Source organism: Nerophis lumbriciformis, linkage group LG06, assembly GCF_033978685.3.
Source record: "Nerophis lumbriciformis linkage group LG06, RoL_Nlum_v2.1, whole genome shotgun sequence".
Lineage (NCBI taxonomy): Eukaryota > Metazoa > Chordata > Actinopteri > Syngnathiformes > Syngnathidae > Nerophis > Nerophis lumbriciformis.
The window spans coordinates 40,938,411-40,963,522 of NC_084553.2; the positions used below are offsets into that span (position 1 = coordinate 40,938,411).

At 37.6% G+C, this 25,112-nt stretch overlaps 1 protein-coding gene across 1 annotated transcript in view; it reads left to right on the plus strand.

Annotated features, from left to right (window-relative positions):
* ush2a (Usher syndrome 2A (autosomal recessive, mild)) overlaps positions 1 to 25,112 on the plus strand; it is a 363,320-nt gene that overhangs the window by 166,355 nt on the left and 171,853 nt on the right. The window contains exons 37-44 of the mRNA XM_061964341.2: positions 43 to 123; positions 2,141 to 2,329; positions 4,697 to 4,831; positions 6,798 to 6,873; positions 7,155 to 7,240; positions 9,999 to 10,158; positions 14,499 to 14,661; positions 14,742 to 14,889. Coding sequence (XP_061820325.2) covers positions 43 to 123; positions 2,141 to 2,329; positions 4,697 to 4,831; positions 6,798 to 6,873; positions 7,155 to 7,240; positions 9,999 to 10,158; positions 14,499 to 14,661; positions 14,742 to 14,889 — 1,038 coding nt within the window. The remainder of the gene's footprint in view (positions 1 to 42; positions 124 to 2,140; positions 2,330 to 4,696; positions 4,832 to 6,797; positions 6,874 to 7,154; positions 7,241 to 9,998; positions 10,159 to 14,498; positions 14,662 to 14,741; positions 14,890 to 25,112) is intronic.

The window sequence follows — 25,112 nt, forward strand, 5'->3', positions numbered from 1 at the left end:
TTTTTCTTCTTTACTTTTTCCTTATCCTTATCCTGCAATAAGAATACCTGTACAGGTTTATAGCTTTAGGTTCAGGAGGTTTGGCAGCCTCACCTTGGCAGAGAGGACGCAGCCGGGGCAGAGGTAAGACATCTCTTTCCGTTATCAGTCAATATGTATATGTGTGAATGTGTCCCTATGTTGGTGTTGTTTATGTACATTTTCATTCACAGCATACATTTCTTATGACTAACGGACGGCAAGTAGGAAGGATTCCCATCTGATGGAGTTCCCCTTGCATCTCAATAGATGTTAAAAAGAAAAGGCACTACATCTTGTGCAGTGTTTGTGTGAGGCTCATCTGGGCCTCGTGATATTACACGTGCCTGACGCTATGTGAGATTGATAAAGCCACTATAAAGGGCATCCCAGTAAAAGGCTGTTAACCTAGAATGGCCCATGTGCTCCCTTGTGTAATATAAAGCTGCTCATTAGTAGTGAACGATACACTGGGAGGTCTGGTGTGCTGTGACCACAGAGAGGAATGGACGGGATGGGTAAAGAAGTGCTAATAAATACATTAAGAATCTAGAGGAAGAAGAGAGTATGGGGGATTGAGAGGCAAAGGTGAGTGCCTATGGAGGGGAGGAGAGTTTGTGTGAAAATGGAGGAAAAAGCTGCACAATGATTGGGTAATCTTGGGAGAAGTTGGTGTCGAAGGGAACATTGGGATGGTGGGAGAATTACGTGACAGAATTTTTTTTTGATACCGCACAAGATCAATTATCTACTTGTCTAAAATACTGTACATACAATATTATCTTAAGTATTTTTTGAGTTGTAATGGTTGGAGTGAAGAGGATGGTGCAGTAGAGAGAGGTTTGACAGTAGATGGTCCATTCTCCAACGGAAAGAGGAGTAGCACTTAAAAGGAGGGAGGTTGATTACAGTGAAATATGGCCCCAGAATGAATGGCCTGCTGTATTAAATCAGTGCTGAAAAAGTTACTACTCTCATAAATACTATTTATGCTAATGGTGAGGCATGATTTACTGGGCCTATTAAAGCACGCAAAAATGGGGGGGATGCTTTTTCTTTAACCTCTTGTACTCCCAACCTGTTGTGTTGCCTGTCTTTGATATGTTCTTTTAGATGTTATATTATCTGCAATTTAATGCTGTAAAGTAGTTTAAGGTATAGGTGTTGAGACACACAAATTCATTTCCACGCATCTGCCCAACCTGGTCACAGTATTTTTTTTATTTTTTTTTTACATAGACATAAAATTCCCACTCTTTTACAGTAAATCTTTGGTACAATTCCATATACTATGGTACCTCAATTTACGAGCTTAATGGGTTCTTTGAAAACACTTGTATTTCAAAACGTATCCTATTGAAATTAATTGAAATCAATTTATTTAGTGTTTGCCCCCCAAATAGCACAATTTTAACATGTGACTTGCCTTTTAAAAATGTCAAAAAATTACTTTTAGATAAAAAATATTATATGAAAAACAATACAATGGAATGTACTACTAACAACTAAAGTAGTTTTCTAAAGTAATGTAATAATAATGTACAGCATTTACCTTGCAGAGTGGACTTCTACGGTATCCCCGTCAAATACACCATTAGCAGCTTTTCCATAATGTCATGGATGAATGTCCGGTGTTTAGATATTATTTTAACCTTCTACGCTCAAATTGCTTTGCCAGGTTCGCAACATGCTTGGTCATGTTATTGATGATATTTTTTTCCAATCATCCGCTTCTTCTTCTCACCACTGTCCTTCACACTTACTTTCTTCCTTTTCATGCTTGGAAAACAAAGCTATGGCGATCTCTGCATATAAGCTAATGCTGGCGAGTAAGTCCAGAAATTTGGGTTGGATCTTAAGGGGTTTGGCATTTGCTACGCCAACTAATGGCGGGCATGCTTGTAACTCAAATTTTTGCTTGCAACTTAAAGCATAACAATGAGCCAAGAGACAGCTCTTATCTTAAAATACTCAAGTTGGGGCAATCTTAAATTGAGGTACTACTGTGCAGTATTTTGATCTTATCACTTTCAGTAGGTGTCATGGCCATATGGTCCAATACTTCTGTCTGAATATTGTCTTACGAATCACACTGAATAATTTGATATTTCTCACTTCTTAGTACCGAGCAACGTCCCACCTCCCTCCACAATAAGGATTTTGAATGGGTTCAGTGCTCAAGTGAGCTGGGCGCCCCCCACTGGTGATGTCAGAGGTGTGATTGAGAGGTATGAGTTGACAGCCTACAATAAAGACCAGCCGGAGGTGCCGCCTATCAAAGCCATCTACCTGGCGAATGGAAATTCCACAGGTAAAATCTTTTTTGTACATAATCTGCAGTTTAGATGCAGACAGTCTCACAATAACTAGTTATTTCAATAGTGGCTTAAAAATGAGAACTAACCCAATGTATATTGGAATGATCTTGATAACATGATGCATTTTGACCAGAAAACACATTGCCCCTGTTTTATTTTGTTGTCTTCCTTACCAACTAACACGCACACACATCGTCCATGCAAGCCCGTTAATGTCTCCTTGGCGAGTCCCTCAGACTGTCTTCATTCGGAGCAAGACACTCACGACTATTCCGATGATGTCATACTTTGGCATGGTTCCTTCCAACTCTCTCTCTCAATTTTCGATCTTTCATTGCTTCATCTTCAGCGATGATGAGGATGTCTGCGTCCACTGCTGCTATTCGTCCACGCTGCCATGTCTCCAGGCAAATATGAAGATGAGCCCGTCGATCTCGGTGTCTCCCGCTCAGCTTTCCCGTCCCCTCCCTCTTTCACCGCCAGACATTATGTCCAGCAGTGATAAGGCTTCTTGTTAATTTATGATGGTCTTGACACCTGACTGTAGAATTACACCAACGGCTCAAAAACACAGAACGCAAATGAGGGTGTAATGGCAGTGGAGTGGGGCCCTAGCCTCTAATTGAATTAAAAAACATGGGTGACAACGAGAGAGAAGGGATGGGTGGGGGAATGAGGCTCAGTCAATCAAGTGGAGGGCAACTGAGGATGAGGAGCGATGGACATAACAGTGAAAAACTGGAGAGAGGACAAAAAAGCACATAAAAAAGACACTTCACTTGCCAAGTGGGGTACTTTTACTTAGCAACAGCGTCAGAGAGAGTTGACTACTAAAGTACTTGTTGACATCAGCTTCAGTAACAGGACACACACACACGGGAATCATTATTTAGCTCGTGTTGATTGGTTGTTGACTGAATGCAATTGTCTATGTTGCTATGGCTTGTAACACCTACATGATGGGGTCTTTGTAGTTACTGTATAACTAACAGATAAAGAGGGTTCATGTTACAAAAAACACTGCACAAAACATAGGAAAAAATAATATTGACTTCAGACAGAACCATCTAACACATTTCCCAGATTTTTCACAGATTTGGGTAATAGAAAGTTAAATCCAAACAAATTATTCCGAATAAATAACGACCTTTATATCATTTACAAATAAGATATTTTAACTAAAATTATTTGCTTTTTTCACAAAGTTCTCTATGTTTTAATACAGTAGAAACCTGTCAGTTTTGTGTAGTGTTGGAGTTTGTGATGTCTAATTGTTTTAGATCCTGGTGTGTGTGTTGACGTAAGTGAGAGAGGATGGTTGTGTGTAGAGATAAAAAGGTGTTGTTGCTGTTGTCATTGGTCGACAGTAGCCAGTTTTGAAATAAAGTGATTGTTGATCGACCACCTGCTCGTCATCCTTAATGTCATTACTTTAGACAACTAAACGCTGCAATAGAATCTGTTCCTTAAAACTGTCCGGACGGCTTTTTGTGTTCTGGCTGACATCCGGGTGGTGTAGTTGTGTTTGTGTAACGTAATCGCTATCATGAAAACTAATTGATTTTTAAATATTTGCTGATTGATTCTGATCGTCACATGCTGCACCGCAGTATTCATCCAAGGACTTGAATATGTTATCTCTTTGAGACAAAAAATGGAGACTCCACGTGACCACATTGTTGTTTAATAAAACATTTACTTTATTCAATTATTTAATTTCTACATTTTTATACTATATTGCATTTTTGAAAGAAACATCTCAACACAAGGCAATTGGCCTGTACTTATTTTTCCACTCTATTCCTTAGTAAATGAAAATATCAATAAAAATAAAAATAAATCATTAAAAGGTATTTATTGTAATGGTTTTACATTTATTTTATAATGTATACAAATTTATAATTTTTTACTGTTTTCTATTTATTTTGTTAATTTAAATTGTTTATTGTTTTCTACTCCTAATTCGTATTGTATCTTTATTCATACTGCAATGTCTATAAATGTACCTGCCATAATCAAAACATTTTCAATCTGTCTTTTTATCTAAATATATAATTTGGGATTTGTGTGACTGTAGTTTGTCGATTGATGTCATATTTAGCAGTCATTTACCGTAATTTAAGAAAAACATTTTTGGTCAAGTGTGTCTTGACTGTCAAAATCAAAAAGGTTGCCGAAAACAGTTGCAACTCAATGTCATGCAGCTGATTTGAATATAAAAATATATTTTGTTTAGAAGTTATTAAACAAGATATTCAACTTCTTACTCAAGTCATCACAGGTTTTCTAACTCCAACCTGAAAATAAAATATGTACACTTTGATATTCACTTTTTTGACATTAACAATCTCCTTTCCCAGGTGTGCTGTCCGGTCTCACTCCATCCACTCAATACTTAGTGACTGTAAGTGCTTGTATTGAAACTGGCTGCACTGAAAGTCTTCAAAACTCTCATGCTGCTACTATTAGATCCGCCCTGGCAACACCAGAGGAAGGTAAAACCGTGATTCACAAACACATAATTTCTTCCTTTATCTTTTGTAGCAGACCACAGACACACTACAGTAATATTGCAGTCTTACAGGAGATTTGTAATTGTGGGAGGAAAGGAAAAGAGCAGTCAGACAAGAAAGAGTGACAGATCAGAATGAAATGACTAGGAGCAGGAAAATGAGGACAAATTAACGTGCTGGAGACACGTAAGTGAGCAAAGGACACATTGTGTGGAGGAGAGTCATGTAACTTATCTGAGTGAGATCCCAAAAAAAGGACAGGTTTTTCTTCATATGCTAGCCACTACATTCATCTTTGTGAGACTAACTTGCCTTGTTGGGGAGATAATGTGACAGCTGAGGTCAACACAGACACAGCAAAAAATCAATTTGAAGTAAAAGAAAAAAAAAAGATTACTATTGATTCTCATTCTGAGCCTTGAGTTAAGATACTGTACTGTGTTAGGAAGAAAATGAACATATCCTTAATACCAACATCGCAGAAACATTTGAACTCACTTTCCCTGAAGCTCAGAAAACATTTTTTTACCATTTCACAACTTTGACAAATAGTTAATAGGCAGTATTTTCTTCTCCGACAGTGCATGCTTTTTAAAAATAATGTATATTTAAAAAATTGAATAATTTTATATAAGGTTGGAGGATATAGTTAGCATTATTTTGTCATATAACTTATCAAATCAAATTTTGTTATTCTGCCAGACATACAAGAAAAATGCAGGAAAGATCACACAATCAAAGGATCCTCGTGCTGGAAATCACAATTTTTAAATAGGATACTACATGTCATTAGCACACAAAATGCAGTAGGTAAAATAAAGATATATCTGCATTTGTACAGATAATGAGGATCAGTGTTAAGATAAAAACATTACAAAGTAAAAGTGTTACTATAGAGTAATCAAATTAAATACTGTTTTAAATGTTACAACGCTGTTACTGTTATTTATAGTGAACTGTGGCTTGTGGTCAAAGAGAGACACAGCCACTGATGCGCTTTCAATCGTGTTGTTGACTCATGGTAATGTCAAGCTGTTAACAGGTTCGACGGGAGCTGCTGTCGGCCACAACTCATGCTAGTCACTCTCACTGCCTGATTTACCGAGATGCCCGATCCGTTTGCGCTTGCACCAAAACTCAGCCACTTCCGTTCCCTACTGTACAGCAGTTCTTCTAAAATATATATATTTTTAGGGGTTATTTTAGGGTCACAAGTATCTACTAATAGCCTCAAATAGGCAACCACCACACTTTAAAAATGTCAACAACTTTTATCCATCCACATCATTCTTTATTAATTCAAATTTGAAACTGCCCTTTTTATGTTAGCTTTGACTTCAGTGACATTGGTGGTCACATTGCCGTAACTAAATAAACTTGCATTTCACGCTAATAACTGAAGTTCTTCATCATTCAAAAATATTTTTGCTTATCCAAACATATTGTAAGCACTTGCATTGTCATGTTGTAAAATTTTCAGCAAAGTTGTAAAACTCTGGGAGTGCGAGGAAGTTGCGTGTTGCAAATGCAGCACATGCCCAAACGGATCAGGCAGTGACAGTCACTCCACTCAGGCGACTGCTAACCCTGAGCTAACAGCTAACAAGACCTTCACTTGCTGACGTCACACACCAATCAATAGGCACCTACTTTTAAAGACACGTACTTAAAGTCACAGATTGTTTATGATAAACTCTAATCTCATGAAACATCTCTTTGCGGCACATGCCAGATATTTGACGTTTTTTTTTAAACAGTAATGCAATCATTAGTTTCCCTGGTTACTAATTATGTTTATTCAATTAAATTCTTTTTTTGGTAAAGTAACTTTAACCAATACATTTTTAAGTGTAATGTTTCCAGCACTGATAAGGATATATGACAGTTTAAGTTACATATTTTTGATTTAGTTACACACATTATCTAAACAATGATCTTCTGTTGTCAGCTCCTGATGCTGTTTATCCTCCATCTGCCCTCGCGTCACCCTCAGCTCTTTTTGTCACATGGGATCCTCCAGCAAGGTAAGCCACATTATAATACATAGTGCTTACTGCTTACTTAGATCCAGCAATTACTGTAGCTTTATCATGCTTTTTGTTAGTCATGTTGTCTTAGCATGAAACAAACCAACTCGCAATGACAAACATAACTTTGTGGCAGAATATTGATGACCATGTAATAAGTCACCTGTGGCTTATTTTCCCCAAATGTATGCAGAAAAATCTCACGTCATGTAAAATCCAATACTACTATATAACATCCTTATGGAGCCCACTCATCTCATTTTTTATGCCGCTCATAGGCCCAATGGAGTCATTACAGAGTACCGCGTCTATCAAAACGACCAAATGGTCTACAGCGGGGATGAGAAACGCCACAACATTACTGGTAAGCGGAGAGCAATAATACACGTTCTTGTGTGTGTTTGTGCGCGCGCGTGCCTTTGTGTGTGTCTTACGCAGCTTCAGGACATGGTTTCAATGAGGAATAAAAGGAAAATAGAGAATGATATTTGCCTTTGAAAGAGTAGGATGAGCATCTACAGAATGTCCTTACCATTGGAATACAGCACTAAACACATACACGGAGTAACAAAGGAAACTAGAGTGGTACGATTACCAGCATGCAATTTGCCTTGAAAGTGTTCACTAAAGACACTTAAAAAGGGGAAGAAACACCACTGATACTTAAGATGGAAATAAAGATGCAGTGAGATGTATTTATAGTAGGCAAAATCCCTCACAAGTATAAAAACATACAAGCGATATGCAATAATGTATTCTCACATAAAGAGATACAAAGCTTTTATTGTGAGTAATGTGTAAATTATCTTGCTTACATCAAAGATTCTATGCTTACGGTATGTGTTTCTATTTGGGTCAATGAAGGCAAAAGACATATCATTCATGCTGCTTTAATAATGTGTCTCATGTTTCATGTCTCATTGAAGCTGATTGGGAGGATTATGGACATAGTAATTATTCAGTACAGTATGTACATGAATAGACAGTGTTGCAAAAGGTGAGTTTGTAGCAGAGGGGCTGTGACACACAAAGAGAAACAATACCAGGGGAGACGATGGGTTAGGTTACAAAATATATTAATGCTCAGTTTTGATTGACACTGTCTTTTTTGACTCTGACTTTATTGCTGCTTCTTCATCACTTTCATTAGTTGGTGTGAATTGTAATTGTAAAAACTATCACAGTTAGGTGACATTCATGGTTCTGCTTGATTACAGTGGTGTAGAACTGCCCTTAGTCATATTTCTTATATTACATCCCTCTAATGTAGCTAAATAAGGTACTTTGCAGTGGTACTTGAATTTTCATAAGAAAGCCATTCCAAAAGGGTTGTTGAAAACCAAATCGTATGAATACCAAAACAAATCCAATTATAAACACTGAAGCATTTTGACTCAAAACACTTTTCTAAAGAATAATTATAGTTTTAAATAAACAAACTTTTAAGATGGAACTAATCTTCGAGACAATCTGAATGCCCCGGTAGATTTAAATTAGCGAATTGAACACATCATTTCAAGTTCTCATATCGTGAGAAAATTCCGTCTTTGTCATCAATTTGACAGTTCAAAATCAGGCTCTACAAAACAGCAACATATTACCAATAATGTTTGGCTAGATTTACTGTAACAGTGTGGTGTGTTCAGTGATATTCTAGAAACATGAATTTCCAAGGCTCTTGCTGATTTTGATTTGACCAATACTTCGTGCTACAACTTTATTTGGCTCTGTCATGGGTGTGTTATTTTGCAGCCCTAATTACTTAAAATTAAACAAAAACAGAACGTGGTGTGCCTTACGTTTGTTCCATTGTATTAAAACCCAGACAGTACGGTTGTAATGGTACACAAAAATTCCGGTTCGGTACGTACCTCGGTTTAGAGGTCACGGTTCGGTTCATTTTCGGCACAGTAAGAAAACAACAAAATATAAATTTTTTGGTTATTTATTTACCAAATTTGTAAACAATGGCTTTATCCTTTTAACATTGGGAACACTATAATAATTCTGCCCACGTTAATCAACATTAAACTGCCTCAAGTTGTTGCTCAGATTAAATAAAATGACAAAACTTTTCTTCTACATATAAAAAGCGCAACATTAAACAGTTTCAAGTCAACTCATCATACTTAATTTATTACAGCATTTGGGAATCCTGTAGTTGATTTTTTATTATGTAAATGTTATATTTTTATCAACATGTGATAGCAGGGACCCTGCCATTCAAAACTAGGCTGCTACATTACTAATGATTACACACACACACACACCGTACAATGAGCTAACACACACACACACCACAAAATTAGCCAATGTTACGCTAAAAGCTAATTAGCCTTCACCTCAAGCCAGGACTGCGAGCGAGCTGAGCTGCAGTTTGTTTCTAGAACGTCAACGGGCTCATAGTGATGTTATTAGTAGTTGACTGGGAGGTGTTTATTTTAATTTGGGGAGAGTCCGCTGCCTGATGCTCACCTGCTAAACACCTATCTGCTAACCCCTACATGCGCTCTGAATACGCACTGCTGATTGGCTGTTACCGCTATAGTTGTAACCAATCAGATGGTTGTGTGGGTGGGACAATGCTGGGTGCTGTGTAGGAGACAGAGGCAGAAAGTAGAGCAGCTTGTTAAGACTTTAGCTTAGGCTACTTCATATGTTCGTGTGGAAACTCGTTCGGTACACCTCCGAACCGAACCGGAACCCCCGTACCGAAACGGTTCAATACAAATACACGTACCGTTACACCCCTACCAGACAGTGAATAAAAACCCAGGCATATTTTAGTCAAAATTGTTGCCTAAAACCAGGGTTACCACTGTATTTCAATGTTACCAACAACTCTCAGTATAATGCATTGTAGTGCTGCGCCACTGAAAACTACCACAATAACATACTGTACTAAAAATTTATTTTTTGTTACAGTTTAATTTACAGTGCGCATTAGCATCATCGTAAATATTCTATTTTTGATACAGTTTGACTAGTGCATCTTATTAAATCGTATGTGTACCTAATATAGTGTCTGCTGAGGGTCCCAGTCATGCTTGGATTTTTTTGTAATAAATCTTTGTCATCATTGAACCTCTGCCTGTTTCATGCTTCTCTGGTGTGCCTTACAGATCTCAGTGTCTATACCGCTCACGTCCTGGTACTGTCTGCATGCACCGCTGTGGGTTGCACCAACAGTTCACAGGTCACAATGTTGACCTCTCAGCTTCCTCCTGGGCCACTGCAAGCTCCAACTCTGACCCCGCTAGACTCACGGACCATTCTGGTGGAGTAAGCACACACTCTTGTTGACAAACCCTGAACATTGTACACTACTGTAGAAGTGCAGCAGTATCATATGTTGCAGAAGGATGGAGAGTAAATAGTAGCAACACTCTGGTGACCTTTTGTAGCTGTGTTTACCTTGCACAATATTAATTTGACACACTGCGCTTGACCTTTCCTCTTTAGACACCTGAAAAAGAAAATCTCATACACTTTTTACCATCCTATTCATTTGAAAATGTCGCTGGGCAGCTGTTCGTTAAAGTTAAAGTTCCAATGATTGTCACACACACTAGGTGTGGCGAAATTATTCTCTGCATCTGACCCATCACCCTTGATCACCCCCTGGGAGGTGAGGGGAGCAGTGAGCAGCAGCGGTGGCCGCGCCCGGGAATCACTTTTGGTGATTTAACCCTCAAATCCAACCCTTGATGCTGAGTGTCAAGCAGGGAGGTACTTTGTGTGCGAGTCCAGAAATGCTACATATAAATACTTTTTTTTAGAAAGTATTTCTTATGAAATAAAATAAATACATGCTTTCAACTTTATTATGCAAATTTTCAAAAATTTTAAATAATTCTCAGTTGTCCCCCATAAGTGCATTGAAAGTGTGTTGGCCAAAACTTAGGCTTGATGCTCGAATTTAAACCGTTAAAAAGTGGTTTTAATAAGCTCTGGAAAAACGCCCTTTTCTATGTCTATGGCTTTAATGTTAATGCTTCTCCACACCTGAGTGTACTTTTTACATACTGTAATTCTGTAACACAAATTGGGAGGTGTATAATGTGTATATTATTATTACAGTGGCGTCTCAACCCGTGAGGACCTCTTAGGGGTAATACTATTATTTTTTTCTACATTATAAAACACTTCATTCTGGTCTACATAATATGTAATGGTGGTACTTTGGACAAAATTGTGCATAGATTGTTTTACAAGACTATCTTCAACCATCTTTCTGACCATCTCTTCAGGGTGTGCCATGTCTACACTTCCACTGCGTATTCTCTCCATCATCCATGTTGTAGTTTTTAGTGCTTCTATATCGATTCTACTGACATATAGAAGTTAAAACTGTACATTACTTTGTATTAGAAATGGCAACAGCGGAAGATGCATGTGCATGTACGAGGCACTCTGCCCTAAAACAATAGGATAGAAAAAAGAAGGAACTTGTTGACTACATTGTCAGATTACAATGACGGCGTTGCGCAAAAGTCTTCGGTTATACCTCTAACTTACATTAGCTGACATCACCAACTGGAAAAACGTTACAAGTTGTGCCAAATACAAATAAATCAGTTACTGTACCAATGGTTAAGAAAAATTGGTTTTCATAGTAGGTCCACTTTCACTTTGTTGTCTCTGCTTTTTGTAATGCTTTAAGTTGCAAGCATAATTGAAGTTATGAGCCCTCTGCTACTATTTCCACCGGCTGGGTTGTAGTAGTATTTGTCAGTTGTGCTGTTTGAATAAAGAGACTTCAGTTGATATATTGTTACATGTGCTGTTCCTGCTATGACTACACAAACATTAGTTTAATAAAACAGTTGACTTACGCACTCAGAGATTGACACAGTCCTGCCTTCCAAGCACAGAAACTGAGAAAGTTAGTGCGAAGAAGAAAAAATAGATGACCGAATCCGAGAAACAAACAATCAAAAACATGTCCTACCGTTTAGCAGCCTACCCGGCGAGTCAGGCCTGCCGCAGCATCAGTCCGCATCACACACACACCCAAACGATGAACATTTATCTATAATAATTTTGAAAAGCTGCAGATGCTGTGTTTGACGTGTTTCCATTTGTTGTTTGAGCATTACCTTCAGTACACAGACATACATATCGCTTGTCGTCAAGTCTGACCTCTACGCTCCATCACTCAAATATGTCAATGTGCAACATAAACAACAAATTGCTAGTTGCTATTGTTAAACAAAGGAGAAGCACCCAGTAGGACACTTAAAAAAGTCTGCTTCCCAAGATGAATGCTGAACAATATTATTACATTATTTCTTTAACTCTTAACTCTTGAACGCATCATAATAATCTCCTCAATTCCCCCCCCAAAATGGATTAACTCGCTGGAATATAAAGACAATTTAACATACATCCATAAACGTGGATGCATATTCAAAAGTGCAATATATTGATGTACTGTAATCTATTTATTTATATCTGCACCTTATTGCTTTTTTATCCTGCACTAGCACGAGCTAATGCAATCTCTACTGTATAGTTAAAATTTGAATGACAATAAAAGGAAGTCTAAGTCTCTTAAACTATTGTTGTTGTTTGTAGTACATGCTATTGTAATACTTTAAACAATATTTACTCTCTAAAGTTAAAATTATGGTACACCGATTAAATTGATTTTAAATGAGTGTTTTGAGTTACGAGCACAGTGGTGGAACATAATGTGCTAGTAAGTTGAGGTATCATAGTACTTATTTTCTGCTGCAACTGTTGTGGTATACTGTATAGTGCACTGTAACAACATGCACAACTGGAATGAGACTTATTATATGCAACAATGCAATAAATGTATATAAATATACACTTATCTGCACATTATCGTGCATATGTGTTGAGCATATACCTGAATTGTGTTATTTAAATTGAAAATTTTAAATTTTTGTCAGTTTCTCGAAAAGTACGAAAACATGTGATCTGCACTTTTATCAAGCGCCTATATTTGATAAAACGGAACTTTTGTGTATGTCCCACATCTCCACACGCTTCCTACTCAAAACAAATAAAATGAAATGCCACAGTGGCTTAAATCTAAATGTGTATTGTGAAAAGTATTTGTGTATATTGGTCATAAAGCCAAGTGAAGTAAACAAGGCTGCTGCCGGTATTTTCTGTTTATAAAGAGGTGACAGCTGGGGAAACAAATTCCAACTTGTAATATTTCATCCTTGACTGTACTGCCATCTGTACAACAGGCTAACATATTGTGCCATGAGTATTTAAACCGTTTTCAGCTATAAATGTACCCGTTGTGGGAAGGAATAGGTATTGCCTTGTTAGCACATTGGCAACAGGCAGAGGTTGAGAGATCAGGCGTGGTCAATACCTCCCTATTGTGTCTGTGAGAAAGGCTGAGGAAGACAAAAATGTGCAACATCTGTGAGAAGAATGAAGAGCGAGAAAGGTGTAAGTGATGAATTTGAGAGCTTGATGCGGATAGGGTGGGGGCAATGGGGTGGATGCAAATGCAAAAAATGTAAGGAAGGAATGTGAGGGACTGTGAGAAAGGTTGAGGTAGGCTGCAGGATGCGAATGAAGCAATATCAGCACATTTATCCTCTGCCCTCCGCTCACACTATACCTGACACAAATGCATTCATACATGCACAGTAAGAGATGGGCACAGTCACATGCAGTCATATACACAGTGTTTACAAACAGTGTTGAAGAAGCTACCTTTCTGTATGAATAGACAAATTCTCACACACTTCAAATCACACAATATTGGAGAATTTTACCAGAAGTGTGGAACTACTTTAGTCCATGTTATGTTTTTTTTTTTTTCAAAACCATTTGTACAATAAATTACATTCCAACTTGCCTTTGATTGAGCTTTTGAAAAGTGCTCATACATCACCTAGCAATTGATAGCATATAAATCTTATAAAGTATGTGATAGATTAGTCAAGAGCGGCTAATTGTGTGCTAACAGACGCTCATCAGTCATTCACAAACCGCTGTTTAAAGGGAGGAACCAAGAAAGGAATTTATCACGTTTTAAAATTGCCACCCCCATTCTAGCACACTAATAGGAGTTGGCCTAATCTGGCCTTTCACATGGTTTTTAGAGCTGTTTGTATAATACACTGATGTATTATTCTCTTGCTGTGCTCTCTCCTTGTAACTCTTGTTTTTGCCTAAAGTGAATGTATTATTTTCAACACATTTGCATTAATTTAAGGTTATTTCCCAGATTCTGTGTAAAAGGTTACAAAGAAACTAACCCCTCTAACAACTTATTAATAAACAGAGGCTACATGAAAACACCTAACCGCGAGTAGGAACTCTTAAACTTGTTTAGAATTAATAACAATATAGCAGATCACATTAAAATTGCATGTTTTAATCCTAATATTAGAGCCTCTCCTAATGGTTTAGCTTTTGTAACATTTTCAAAAAACAAACGTAATGTACGGCCAACCATTGTGGTGAGCTGTTTCAAGTCTAAGTCACTATATCTGTTAGTTTTCTTTGTTAAATCTGCAAAACTTCTCACTAGTACCCCAGAATTGTATCGGATTGAAAGAAGCAGCAGCCAAGTGCAATGTTTTAAATTTAAGATGTGTATTTTTTTATTCCTAATTCATTTTTAGGTGGTCTCGACCTTCTCAGGTCAATGGAGTTCTGCAGTTCTATTCCATCTTTCTCTCACATGGCGCTTCAGAGCCCATCCTAGTCTACAACAGCTCAGAACGTGTTGAAGACCACACACTCCGCAACTTAAATCCTGGCACAGCCTACACCATCAAAGTGTCGGTGAGTCCTTCTTTTACTCATTTATGTTTTTGAACAGTTAGTTTCGCCCATGCTTATGCTTGTGTTTGTGTGCATTTCAGGCTTGCACAGGTGGTGGCTGTACTAGTAGCCCCCCTGCTGTGGCCGAAACTGAGGAGAGCACCCCAGAGGATGTTCCGGCACCGCTCCTCGTTCCTTTGTCCCCACATGCACTTAACGTCAGCTGGACAGCTCCTGATAAGCCAAATGGTGAGGGAATATACACCTTTCATGGCATATTTACACTTCATACAATCCTAATATTGTACATTTAAATCAATCTTATTTTATAGTATTAGTATTTTCGAAGAAATTAACAATATATAAAAATGAGAACCATCAGCAAAAATCATGAGATTTGGGAACACAGATGTAAAGAGTTTTGTGTTGTTCTGGTAAACCACATAGTTGGAAAACAATGCCCTCTTGTTAAATATAGATCATATGAATGTGCAAAAGGGCTAAAAGTAAGAGGATCTAAAGGAAGGAAGGACTGTAAAACAAATAGACTGATAAGGTAGTGGAGCACATACATTGGGACCAATGCGCTTCTTCACTGCGCTCCTTTAAGTGGAGGAAAAGTGCTCCCTTTTGACCAAAAAGAGTACTGCAAGATGGAAGCGTGTCAACCCACAGCTTTTCCTTCTCCCTCTGTATTTCAGTTATTCTTTCACTTAATTTTTACCTTAATTGTAGCTAATAAAAAAATATTTTATTCCACATTAAGGTTAGACTCAAATGTTGCATCCTCACAATGTATCCGCACATGTGGTTTGTATTTTATTAGAAATTAAGTTTTATTTTCATTTAAACATGGAAGGAGCACGAGCCAAAACAATCTAGAAATTGCTCATTTACGGTTTATTTAGAAATTTTAAATGCAAAATAAATCCTCCAAAATGTATACTGTATCCAAGCTCAAGCACATTATTAAGAACTATATCAGACGCTTACTTCTAACCTCCGCCAAATAGACTTTTTTATAATTGCTGTTTATTTCCATTTTCGCATTACAACATGTCCGAAAATAAGTAGGGAGAAGCAGAGTTTATTTAATCCTACCACCTTTCCACTTCATTGCAATTGCTAACACATTTGTTCACTTCCTGTTCTCAATTTGTAACACAATTGTAATCAATGAATAATAAATACAACAGTTCTCATAAATATGTAGTTCAGTAAATTGTGATTCACATAATGAGTTGACTAAGATTATAAGATTTCAAATATAGTTTAAAATGTTTATCAGGATTCGTCTTCTTTGTACTTTGTAAACACTTTGAGTTTGACCAGTTTCTTAAAGTACCAGTATAATGGAAAAACAAGTTGCCTTTATATTAAAGCTATTATCATATACAGGTAAAAGCCAGTACATTAGAATATTTTGAAAAACTTGATTTATTTCAGTAATTGCATTCAAAAGGTGTAACTTGTACATTATATTTATTCATTGCACACAGACTGATGCATTCAAATGTTTATTTCATTTAATTTTGATGATTTGAAGTGGCAACAAATGAAAATCCAAAATTCCGTGTGTCACAAAATTAGAATATTGTGTAAGGGTTACATTTTGAAGACACCTGGTGCCACAAACTAATCAGCTGATTAACTCAAAACACCTGCAAAGGGCTTTAAATGGTCTCTCAGTCCAGTTCTGAAGCCTACACAAACATGGGGAAGACTTCAGATTTGACAGCTGTCCAAAAGGCAACCATCGACACATTGCACAAGGAGGGAAAGACACAAAAGGTTATTGCTGAAGAGGCTGGCTGTTCTCAGAGCTCTGTGTCCAAACACATTAATGGAGAGGCAAAGGGAAGGAAAAACTGTGGTCAGAAAAAGTGTACAAGCGATAGGGATCACCGCGCCCTGGTCAAGATTGTGAAAAAAAACCCATTCAAAAATGTGGGGGAGATTCAGAAGGAGTGGACAGCTGCTGGAGTCAGTGCTTCAAGATCCACCACCAAGAGACGCTTGAAAGACATGGGTTTCAACTGCCGCATACCTCGTGTCAAGCCACTGTTGACCAAGAAACAGCGCGAAAAGCGTCTCACCTGGGCTAAGGAAAAAAAGAGCTGGACTGCTGCTGAGTGGTCCAAAGTCATGTTTTCTGACGAAAGCAAATTTTGCATTTCCTTTGGAAATCGAGGTCCCAGAGTCTGGAGGAAGACAGGAGAGGCACAGGATCCACGTTGCCTGAAGTCTAGTGTAAAGTTTCCACCATCAGTGATGGTTTGGGGTGCCATGTCATCTGCTGGTGTCGGTCCACTCTGTTTCCTGAGATCCAGGGTCAACGCAGCCGTCTACCAGCAAGTTTTAGAGCACTTCATGCTTCCTGCTGCTGACCTGCTCTATGGAGATGGAGATTTCAAGTTCCAACAGGACTTGGCGCCTGCACACAGCGCAAAATCTACCCGTGCCTGGTTTACGGACCATGGTATTTCTGTTCTAAATTGACCCGCCAACTCCCCTGACCTTAGCCCCATAGAAAATCTGTGGGGTATTGTGAAAAGGAAGATGCAGAATGCCAGACCCAAAAACGCAGAAGAGTTGAAGGCCACTATCAGAGCAACCTGGGCTCTCATAACACCTGAGCAGTGCCAGAAACTCATCGACTCCATGCCACGCCGCATTAACGCAGTAATTGAGGCAAAAGGAGCTCCAACCAAGTATTGAGTATTGTACATGCTCATATTTTTCATTTTCATACTTTTCAGTTGGCCAACATTTCTAAAAATCCCTTTTTTGTATTAGCCTTAAGTAATATTCTAATTTTGTGACACACGGAATTTTGGATTTTCATTTGTTGCCACTTCAAATCATCAAAATTAAATGAAATAAACATTTGAATGCATCAGTCTGTGTGCAATGAATAAATATAATGTACAAGTTACACCTTTTGAATGCAATTACTGAAATAAATCAAGTTTTTCAAAATATTCTAATTTACTGGCTTTTACCTGTATATCTGATTTATGACACCAAAAGACTTACCGGTACAAAATGTGGGAGTATATAGATATGATCAAAATAGTATAAATCTCACGGAGATTTCCTAGCCATTTTGAGAGTTAATGAGCAAGCCAGTCACATGATCAGTGACGTATAGGGAGCAAGCACATATCCCTTCCCCATCAACAACAATTTTAATCAAGCAGACTCTGAGCGCCAACAACAATTACTTTGGGAAAAATTATGATCCATAACCTTTTATTTTTGAGCCTAAACACAAAAAGGAAGAGCAATAGGTTTTAGAAGCAGAGTGCTAAACGGATGCGGCTTTATTGAAACACTATAGCATCGGCAGCATTTCTAGGTGCTAAACCTAAAAACTAACCATAATAAAACAAACACTGTACAATTTCCACTCTCACTGGGATGCTGATTTACAGGACACTCACATAATCTCATTTAGATCAATCACACTTCTCACGAAGGGTTAAACATTTTTTGTTATTGTTGTGCCTTTTTCGCCAACTTGGGTGATGTCAAAGTTGACCAGCCTCTCGGTCCATGGTCACATTTGTCTACTACCAGATGAGAGAAGATGCATGAATTATAATCTAGAATTAACTTTTAGCAAGTTTGAGACGAAGCAGAAGCAGCCGCCGGTTTACAGTGTGTCAACAACAGCAGCGTAAGCAAGCATTAGCTCACTGCTATCAATGCAACGCTAAAATAGGTCGTCAGCGTAAGGGCTTACAATAACAGTATCACTCATATTTGGCAAATTTTTTATGCCACGACATATAAATGATATATTGTTGGCGGTGTCTGGATGTTTTTTGAAAGTGTTTTATGGGCGCAATAGAGGACCCTCGATCTGTTAGCATTACCTGTTAGCTATTTATTTACGATTTTTGAATTCGTAAAAAAAAGCCAAGCACATGTGTTCTTGTCTTACATAAGGATTGTGAATGATAAACAGCATATCTCTTTCCAATTTTTGCATAATTACAGTATGACTGATCTGATAATATGGTCAGAGTGGAGAAGCATTCCTCCAGTGACGTCATCCGACCCTGAACTTACGGAAATTGTTGAAGATGTTCGCAGCGGAATATTTAAAATGGCCGACTGAATTTGTGGCATTTTGTGATGTTTAGACGGTATTTTCACATTGTAAATACAGTTGGATATGGTTTAATCATGGATACAATTAAGCACAGTTAAGCATATAAAGAAAGTCAACTTTTTTTTCCATTAGTCAAGCACTTTGCTTGACTTCTTTGCTTAATCCATTCCATAATTTAATTCCACATCCATTTGTGTTTTGTTTGCCAAATTATGCAATAAACAACCCAAATTACTTCAATGGAACTTTTGGAGCATTGGAGACTGAGCCTACAAAGAATCCTGAACATGTATGTTGTGGATTCAGATAATATCTTCCAAGATGAGCATATTTAATCATCCATCCATTTTTTACCGCTTGTCCCTCTTGGGGTGGCAGTGTGTGCTGGACATTATCCCAGCTGCATTCGGGTGGAAGGCGGGGTACACCCTGGACAAGTTGCCTGCTCATCGCAGGGCCAACACAGATAGATAACATTCACACTCACATTCACACACTAGGGCCAGTTTTGTGTTGCCAATCAACCGATCCGCAGGTGCATGTCTTTGAAAGTGGGAGGAAGCCGGAGTGCCCGGAGGGAACCCGCGCAGTCACGGGTAGAACATGCAAACTCCACACCGAAAGACCCCGAGCCCGGGCATCGAACCCATGACCTTCTTATTGTGAGGCACACGCACTAACTCTTGTGCCAAATTCCTCGGTGAATAATACAAGAATCTTGATGACCAAGTTGAGGAATACTGCATGTAGGTGATATATCTGTATGTCCAATGAAAGTGTTTTATTAAGTAAAAACAAAAAAACTAAATTAATATTCCTTAATGTTTAGGATAAAAAGACACTTCCCACACAATGTGGAGGTATATGGTTTTCACGGGAAAATCATGCTACAAAGGTGCACACCTTGGTTTTGAGGAAGATTGTTCAACGTTGTTGGTGGTCTGTTCCCATTTCAGTGCCATTCTCGTTATGTAACAGCGCGCACTGCATCCTAACTCAACTCCTAAAATGTATGCATAACACATAGTTTTATTAACAAAGACCACTTGGTGCACAATACACGGACATGTTAATGAGGAAGTGACTACAGTCTGATAAGAAAATGAATTGAGTGAGGATTTGCCAGCCCATTTCACAACCTCCAACATACAAGCGCACCGCCACATATTATCCAATGTTATTGTCATGCTCGTTAAAGAATGTGTAATTCCATAATGCATGTGTGTGCAGTGTGAATCGTGTGTGTTTTACGCTTAATGCCACATGAGTGCATTTCGCTCCATAAACCCTGTGATATGTGCGCATATTAGCCAGGGTAAATTACTTAAAGCTTTCCCCCATCCGATGACAGAAATGTATAACAAGGGAGACTCTTAATCATGATTACCTGATTGCCTCTTGCTTAATAAGCTTTCTTTTTTTTGTTTGCTTAAAAAGGCTGAGGAGCACTGTGCCCTTTTCTTCACTTTTTTGTCCAAAAATGACAATGGTGATGGGTTACAGAGGAATGAGATTTTGTGTTATTTTCTCTCCCTCGTCCAGTCTCCCCCCCACCCTCTTCTCCCCAATTCCGCAGGGATTTGTGGGGGATAATCCTCTCGGGGATTAGGTCGGGGCAACACGCAGACAAAGAGGGGAAATAAGCCTGTTATGCATTCGCTGCTTCATTTCCCAACCTGTCTTTATTACAGCCTATACTGATATGGGCTTATTCACGCACGCACACACACACGTCCGCACACGCAAACACACACACACACCCTCACATGCATGTGATTGGCCACATTAAGAGCTCCCCTGATGTAACTGGTGTCCACAGGGTTTTTGTGTCTTCATTTCCCTGATAGGTGTGTGTATCTGTATTGGAGCAATAATAAAACCCACCCATGATTAAAGCAGAATAGACTCTTAGTTCTTAGCACTGATCTTTTGAGCCCTGCAGTATGCATTTTTATTAAGGAAAAGTACATTTGACAACTTTTTTTATTAGGTGGGGGTAATTATTGGACCGGCGTATGTGTGTATTCATGGCTTTGTATCTTGTATGTATCTGTTTATATGCAGAGTACCTGTGGGTGTGTGGGTGCCCGCGCACACATTTTTGTGTATTGCATCTGAAGGTTTTTATCACTGTAATGCTCTGGGTAACATTAGTGATGTCTTCATCACTGAATCCCACTAAACACACACAGGTCTGAAGGCCCAATTTCACTTTTCATTTACATGTCAATCCAAAGGCTACGGGCTGTGTCTTCACAAAGCTTACTCTACGAGTGGAGTTCAGCACACTGCAAGCATTGACTGTTGCAGGACAGAGACAACTATATATATATATATATATATATATATATATATATATATATATATATATATATATATATATATATATATATATATATATATATATATAACATGTATATATGTATGTATATAAATATATGTATGTATGTATATATATATATATACACATACATATATTTATATATATATGTATACATACATATATTTATATACATATATATACATGTAATATATATATATATATATATATATATATATATATATACACACATATATATATATATATGTGTATATATATATGTATGTATATATATATATATATATATATGTATATATATATATGTATATATATTTATATGTATATATGTATGTATATATATATATATGTATATATCAGTGACGTGCAGTCACTAGAGGCAGGTGAGGCAGGGCCTCACCTGCCATCATGGAAAGAAAACAAATGTAAAAAGAAAAAAACGTTATTAAATTGTTATATGTATCCAGTGATTATACTATAAAGTTATTTTCCATTTAACTTCACCAGTTTTAGATTATTTTTATTTAAAATCGCTGAATTTTCACATTTGCCGGTCAAATACTGAGAAGAGACGGTGCGGTGAACAGCAGCCAGTTGAGGCACGTCACTGCGTTGTGCCTCACCATGGATTGTGGACTCGGCTAACTGCTGGCCTGCTGTGCAGTGAGACTGTATTGCTATATAAATTATATTATACATTTCCATAGATTAGTTAGCTGAGGTATATAATGTACAGTGTATTTTGTCAACAACTGTATGTGTGTAAAGTATTTCTTGTGCTGAGCGATCATAAAACGGCTGCAAAAGACGCACTGGCTGAGGCTCGCCTCCTGCACCCCCGCCGTAGAATGCACGGCAACACCTGACGGGAGTGTTATATCAACTAAAGCCCACACTTAAACTTTCCACGTGCAAGATTGAATCTATTTAAAAAAGTTATTTCAAGAAGCCAAAAAGTGCAAAAACAATAATGTTCGTTTTGGAGGAGTTGTGAATGACTACAGGGCCACAACATTAGGTACACCTGCACACTGCAGGTGCGCCTAATTCACAACTCCTCCAACACGAACATTATTGTTTTTGCACTTTTTGGTTTCTTATTAAATAACTTTTGTAACCTATTTTTATGGGCTTTCCTCTTTGTGATGTTAAGTTCCTGTTATGCGCTGTTATACAGTATATGCCTTGAGCTCTTATTTTGAAGGCGCTAAGAGCAGAAGTGACACGTTGGAGTAGAGCGGAAGTTTTTGAAAGAATGTAAATAAAGTGGTCCTCGTGTAAACTGGAGCCTCCGTGTTTGTTATTTTGTAGTTTCATACAGTACAGGCGACATTTATAAACCCTCGGTTACACTTTTTTAAATAGATTCAATCTTGCACGTGGAAAGTTTAAGTGAGGGCTTTAGTTGATATAACACTCCAATCAGGGGGTGCATTAATCCAGCACAACAGCGGCTCACGGACTTATTTTATAAGTAAAGGTAAGACCATAATAACGTTTTTTTTAATTAAATGTGCTTTTTTGTGTGCTACAGTTTGTATGTGTAAAGTTAAAGTTAAGTTAAAGTACCAATGATTGTCACACACACACTAGGTGTAATGAAATTTGTCCTCTGCATTTGACCCATCCCCTTGATCACCCCCTGGGAAGTGAGGGGAGCAGTGGGTATCAGCGGCGCCGCGCCCGGGAATCATTTTTGGTGATTTAACCCCCAATTCCAACCCTTGATGCTGAGTGCCAAGCAGGGAAAAATGCTTGTATGAGCTTTTAAACATAACCCGTTAACTGCTGCCAATCAAATGGTGAATAAGATACTCTTTAGGGTTCATATGTTTGTAAATCTGACTGTGATGAAGTCAGTGCCTCACCAGCCATGAACCTCACCGCACGTCACTGGTATATATATATGTGTATATATATATATATATATATATATATATATATATATATATATATACAGTATATGTGTATGTATATATATATATATATATATATATATATATATATATATATATATACAGTATATGTGTATATATATATATATATATATATATATATATATATATATATATATATATATATATATGCGTGTGTATATATATATATATATATATGTATATATATATATGTATATATGTATGTATATGTAGAATGGATGGATATATATATATATATATATATATATATATATATATATATATATATATATGTATGTGTGGGAAAAAAAATCACAAGACTATTTCATCTCTACAGGCCTGTTTCATGAGGGGGGGTACCCTCAATCGTCAGGAGATCTCCTGACGATTGAGGGTACCCCCCCTCATGAAACAGGCCTGTAGAGATGAAATAGTCTTGTGATTTTTTTTCCCACACATACATATATTGCGCTCTACTACGGTATCGAGCACTATTTTTTGGATAACCTTATTAAGACATATATATATATATATATATATATATATATATATATATATATATATATATATATATATATATATATATATATACATATATATATATATATGGCAAGTTTCACTGCAATAAGGCGCTTTTGGTAGTCATCCACAAGCTTCTGGTTGAATTTTTGACCACTCCTCTTGACACACTGCTGTCAGGACTTTGGGAAGGAGATTCTAAAACCTTAATTTTAGCCTAATTTAGCCATTCCTTTAACACTTTTGAAGTGTGTTTGGGGTCATTGTGCCCAAGACCCAACCTCTGGGCTGATGATTTTAGGTTGTTCTGAAGAATTTGGAGGTAATCCTCCTTTTTCATTGTCCCATTTAAAGCACCAGTTCTGTTGGCAGCAAAACAGGCTTAGAGGATAATACTACCACCACCATGCTTGACGGTTGGAATGGTGTTCCTGGGATTAAAGGCCTCGCTTTTTCTCCTTCAAACATATTGCTGGATATTGTGGCCAAACAGCTAAATTTTTGTTTCATTTGACATCACATGGACAAAGATAAGACCTTCTGGAGGAAAGTTATGTGGTCAGATGAAACAAAAGTTTAGCTGTTTGGCCACAATACACAGCAATATGTTTGGAGGAGAAAAGGTGAGGCCTTTAATCCCAGGAACACCATTCCTACCGTCAAGCATGGGCTCTGGGCCTGATTTGCTGCCAATGGAACTGGTGCTTTAAATGGGACAATGAAAAAGGAGGATTACCTCTAAATTCTTCAGGACAACCCTAAAATCATCAGCCCGGAGGGTTGGGTCTTGGGCGCAGTTGGGTGTTCCAACAGGACAATGACCCCAAACATATGTCAAAAGTGGTAAAGGAGTGGCTAAATCAGGCTAGAATTAAGGTTTTAGAATGGCCTTCCCAAAGTCCTGACTTAAACGTGTGGACAATGCTGAAGAAACAAGTCCATGCCAGAAAACCAACACATTTAGCTGAAATGCACCAATTTTGTCAAAAGGAGTGGTCAAATATTCAACCAGAAGCTTGTGGATGGCTACCAAAAGCGCCTTATTGCAGTGAAACTTGCCAAGGGACATGTAACCAAATATTTACATTGCTGTATGTATACTTTTGACCCAGCAGATTTGGTCAAATTTTCAGTAGACCCATAGTAAATTAATAAAAGAACCAAACTTCATGAATGTTTTTGGTGACCCACAACTATGTGCTCCAATCACTCTATCACAAAAAAAAAAAGAGTTGTAGAAAGTATTGGAAACTCAAGACAGCCATTATGTAGTTTACAAGTGTATGTAAACTTTTGATCGCGACTATCGATATATATATATATATATATATATATATATATATATATATATATATATATATATATATATATATATATATATAGACCTACACACATACATACACAGTGCTTCTAAATTCAGATCAAGTACCACCTCAACAAGTATATTGCTTTCCGAGAATAATCCTCTTTTGCTATCTGCTTTCCAGTACAGTTTAGCTTTGAACATGGCTTGTATAGGCAGATAATTGGATGAGTTAAACAATATGTTAAGCAAAAATCTAAGGTAAATTAAATATCTGAA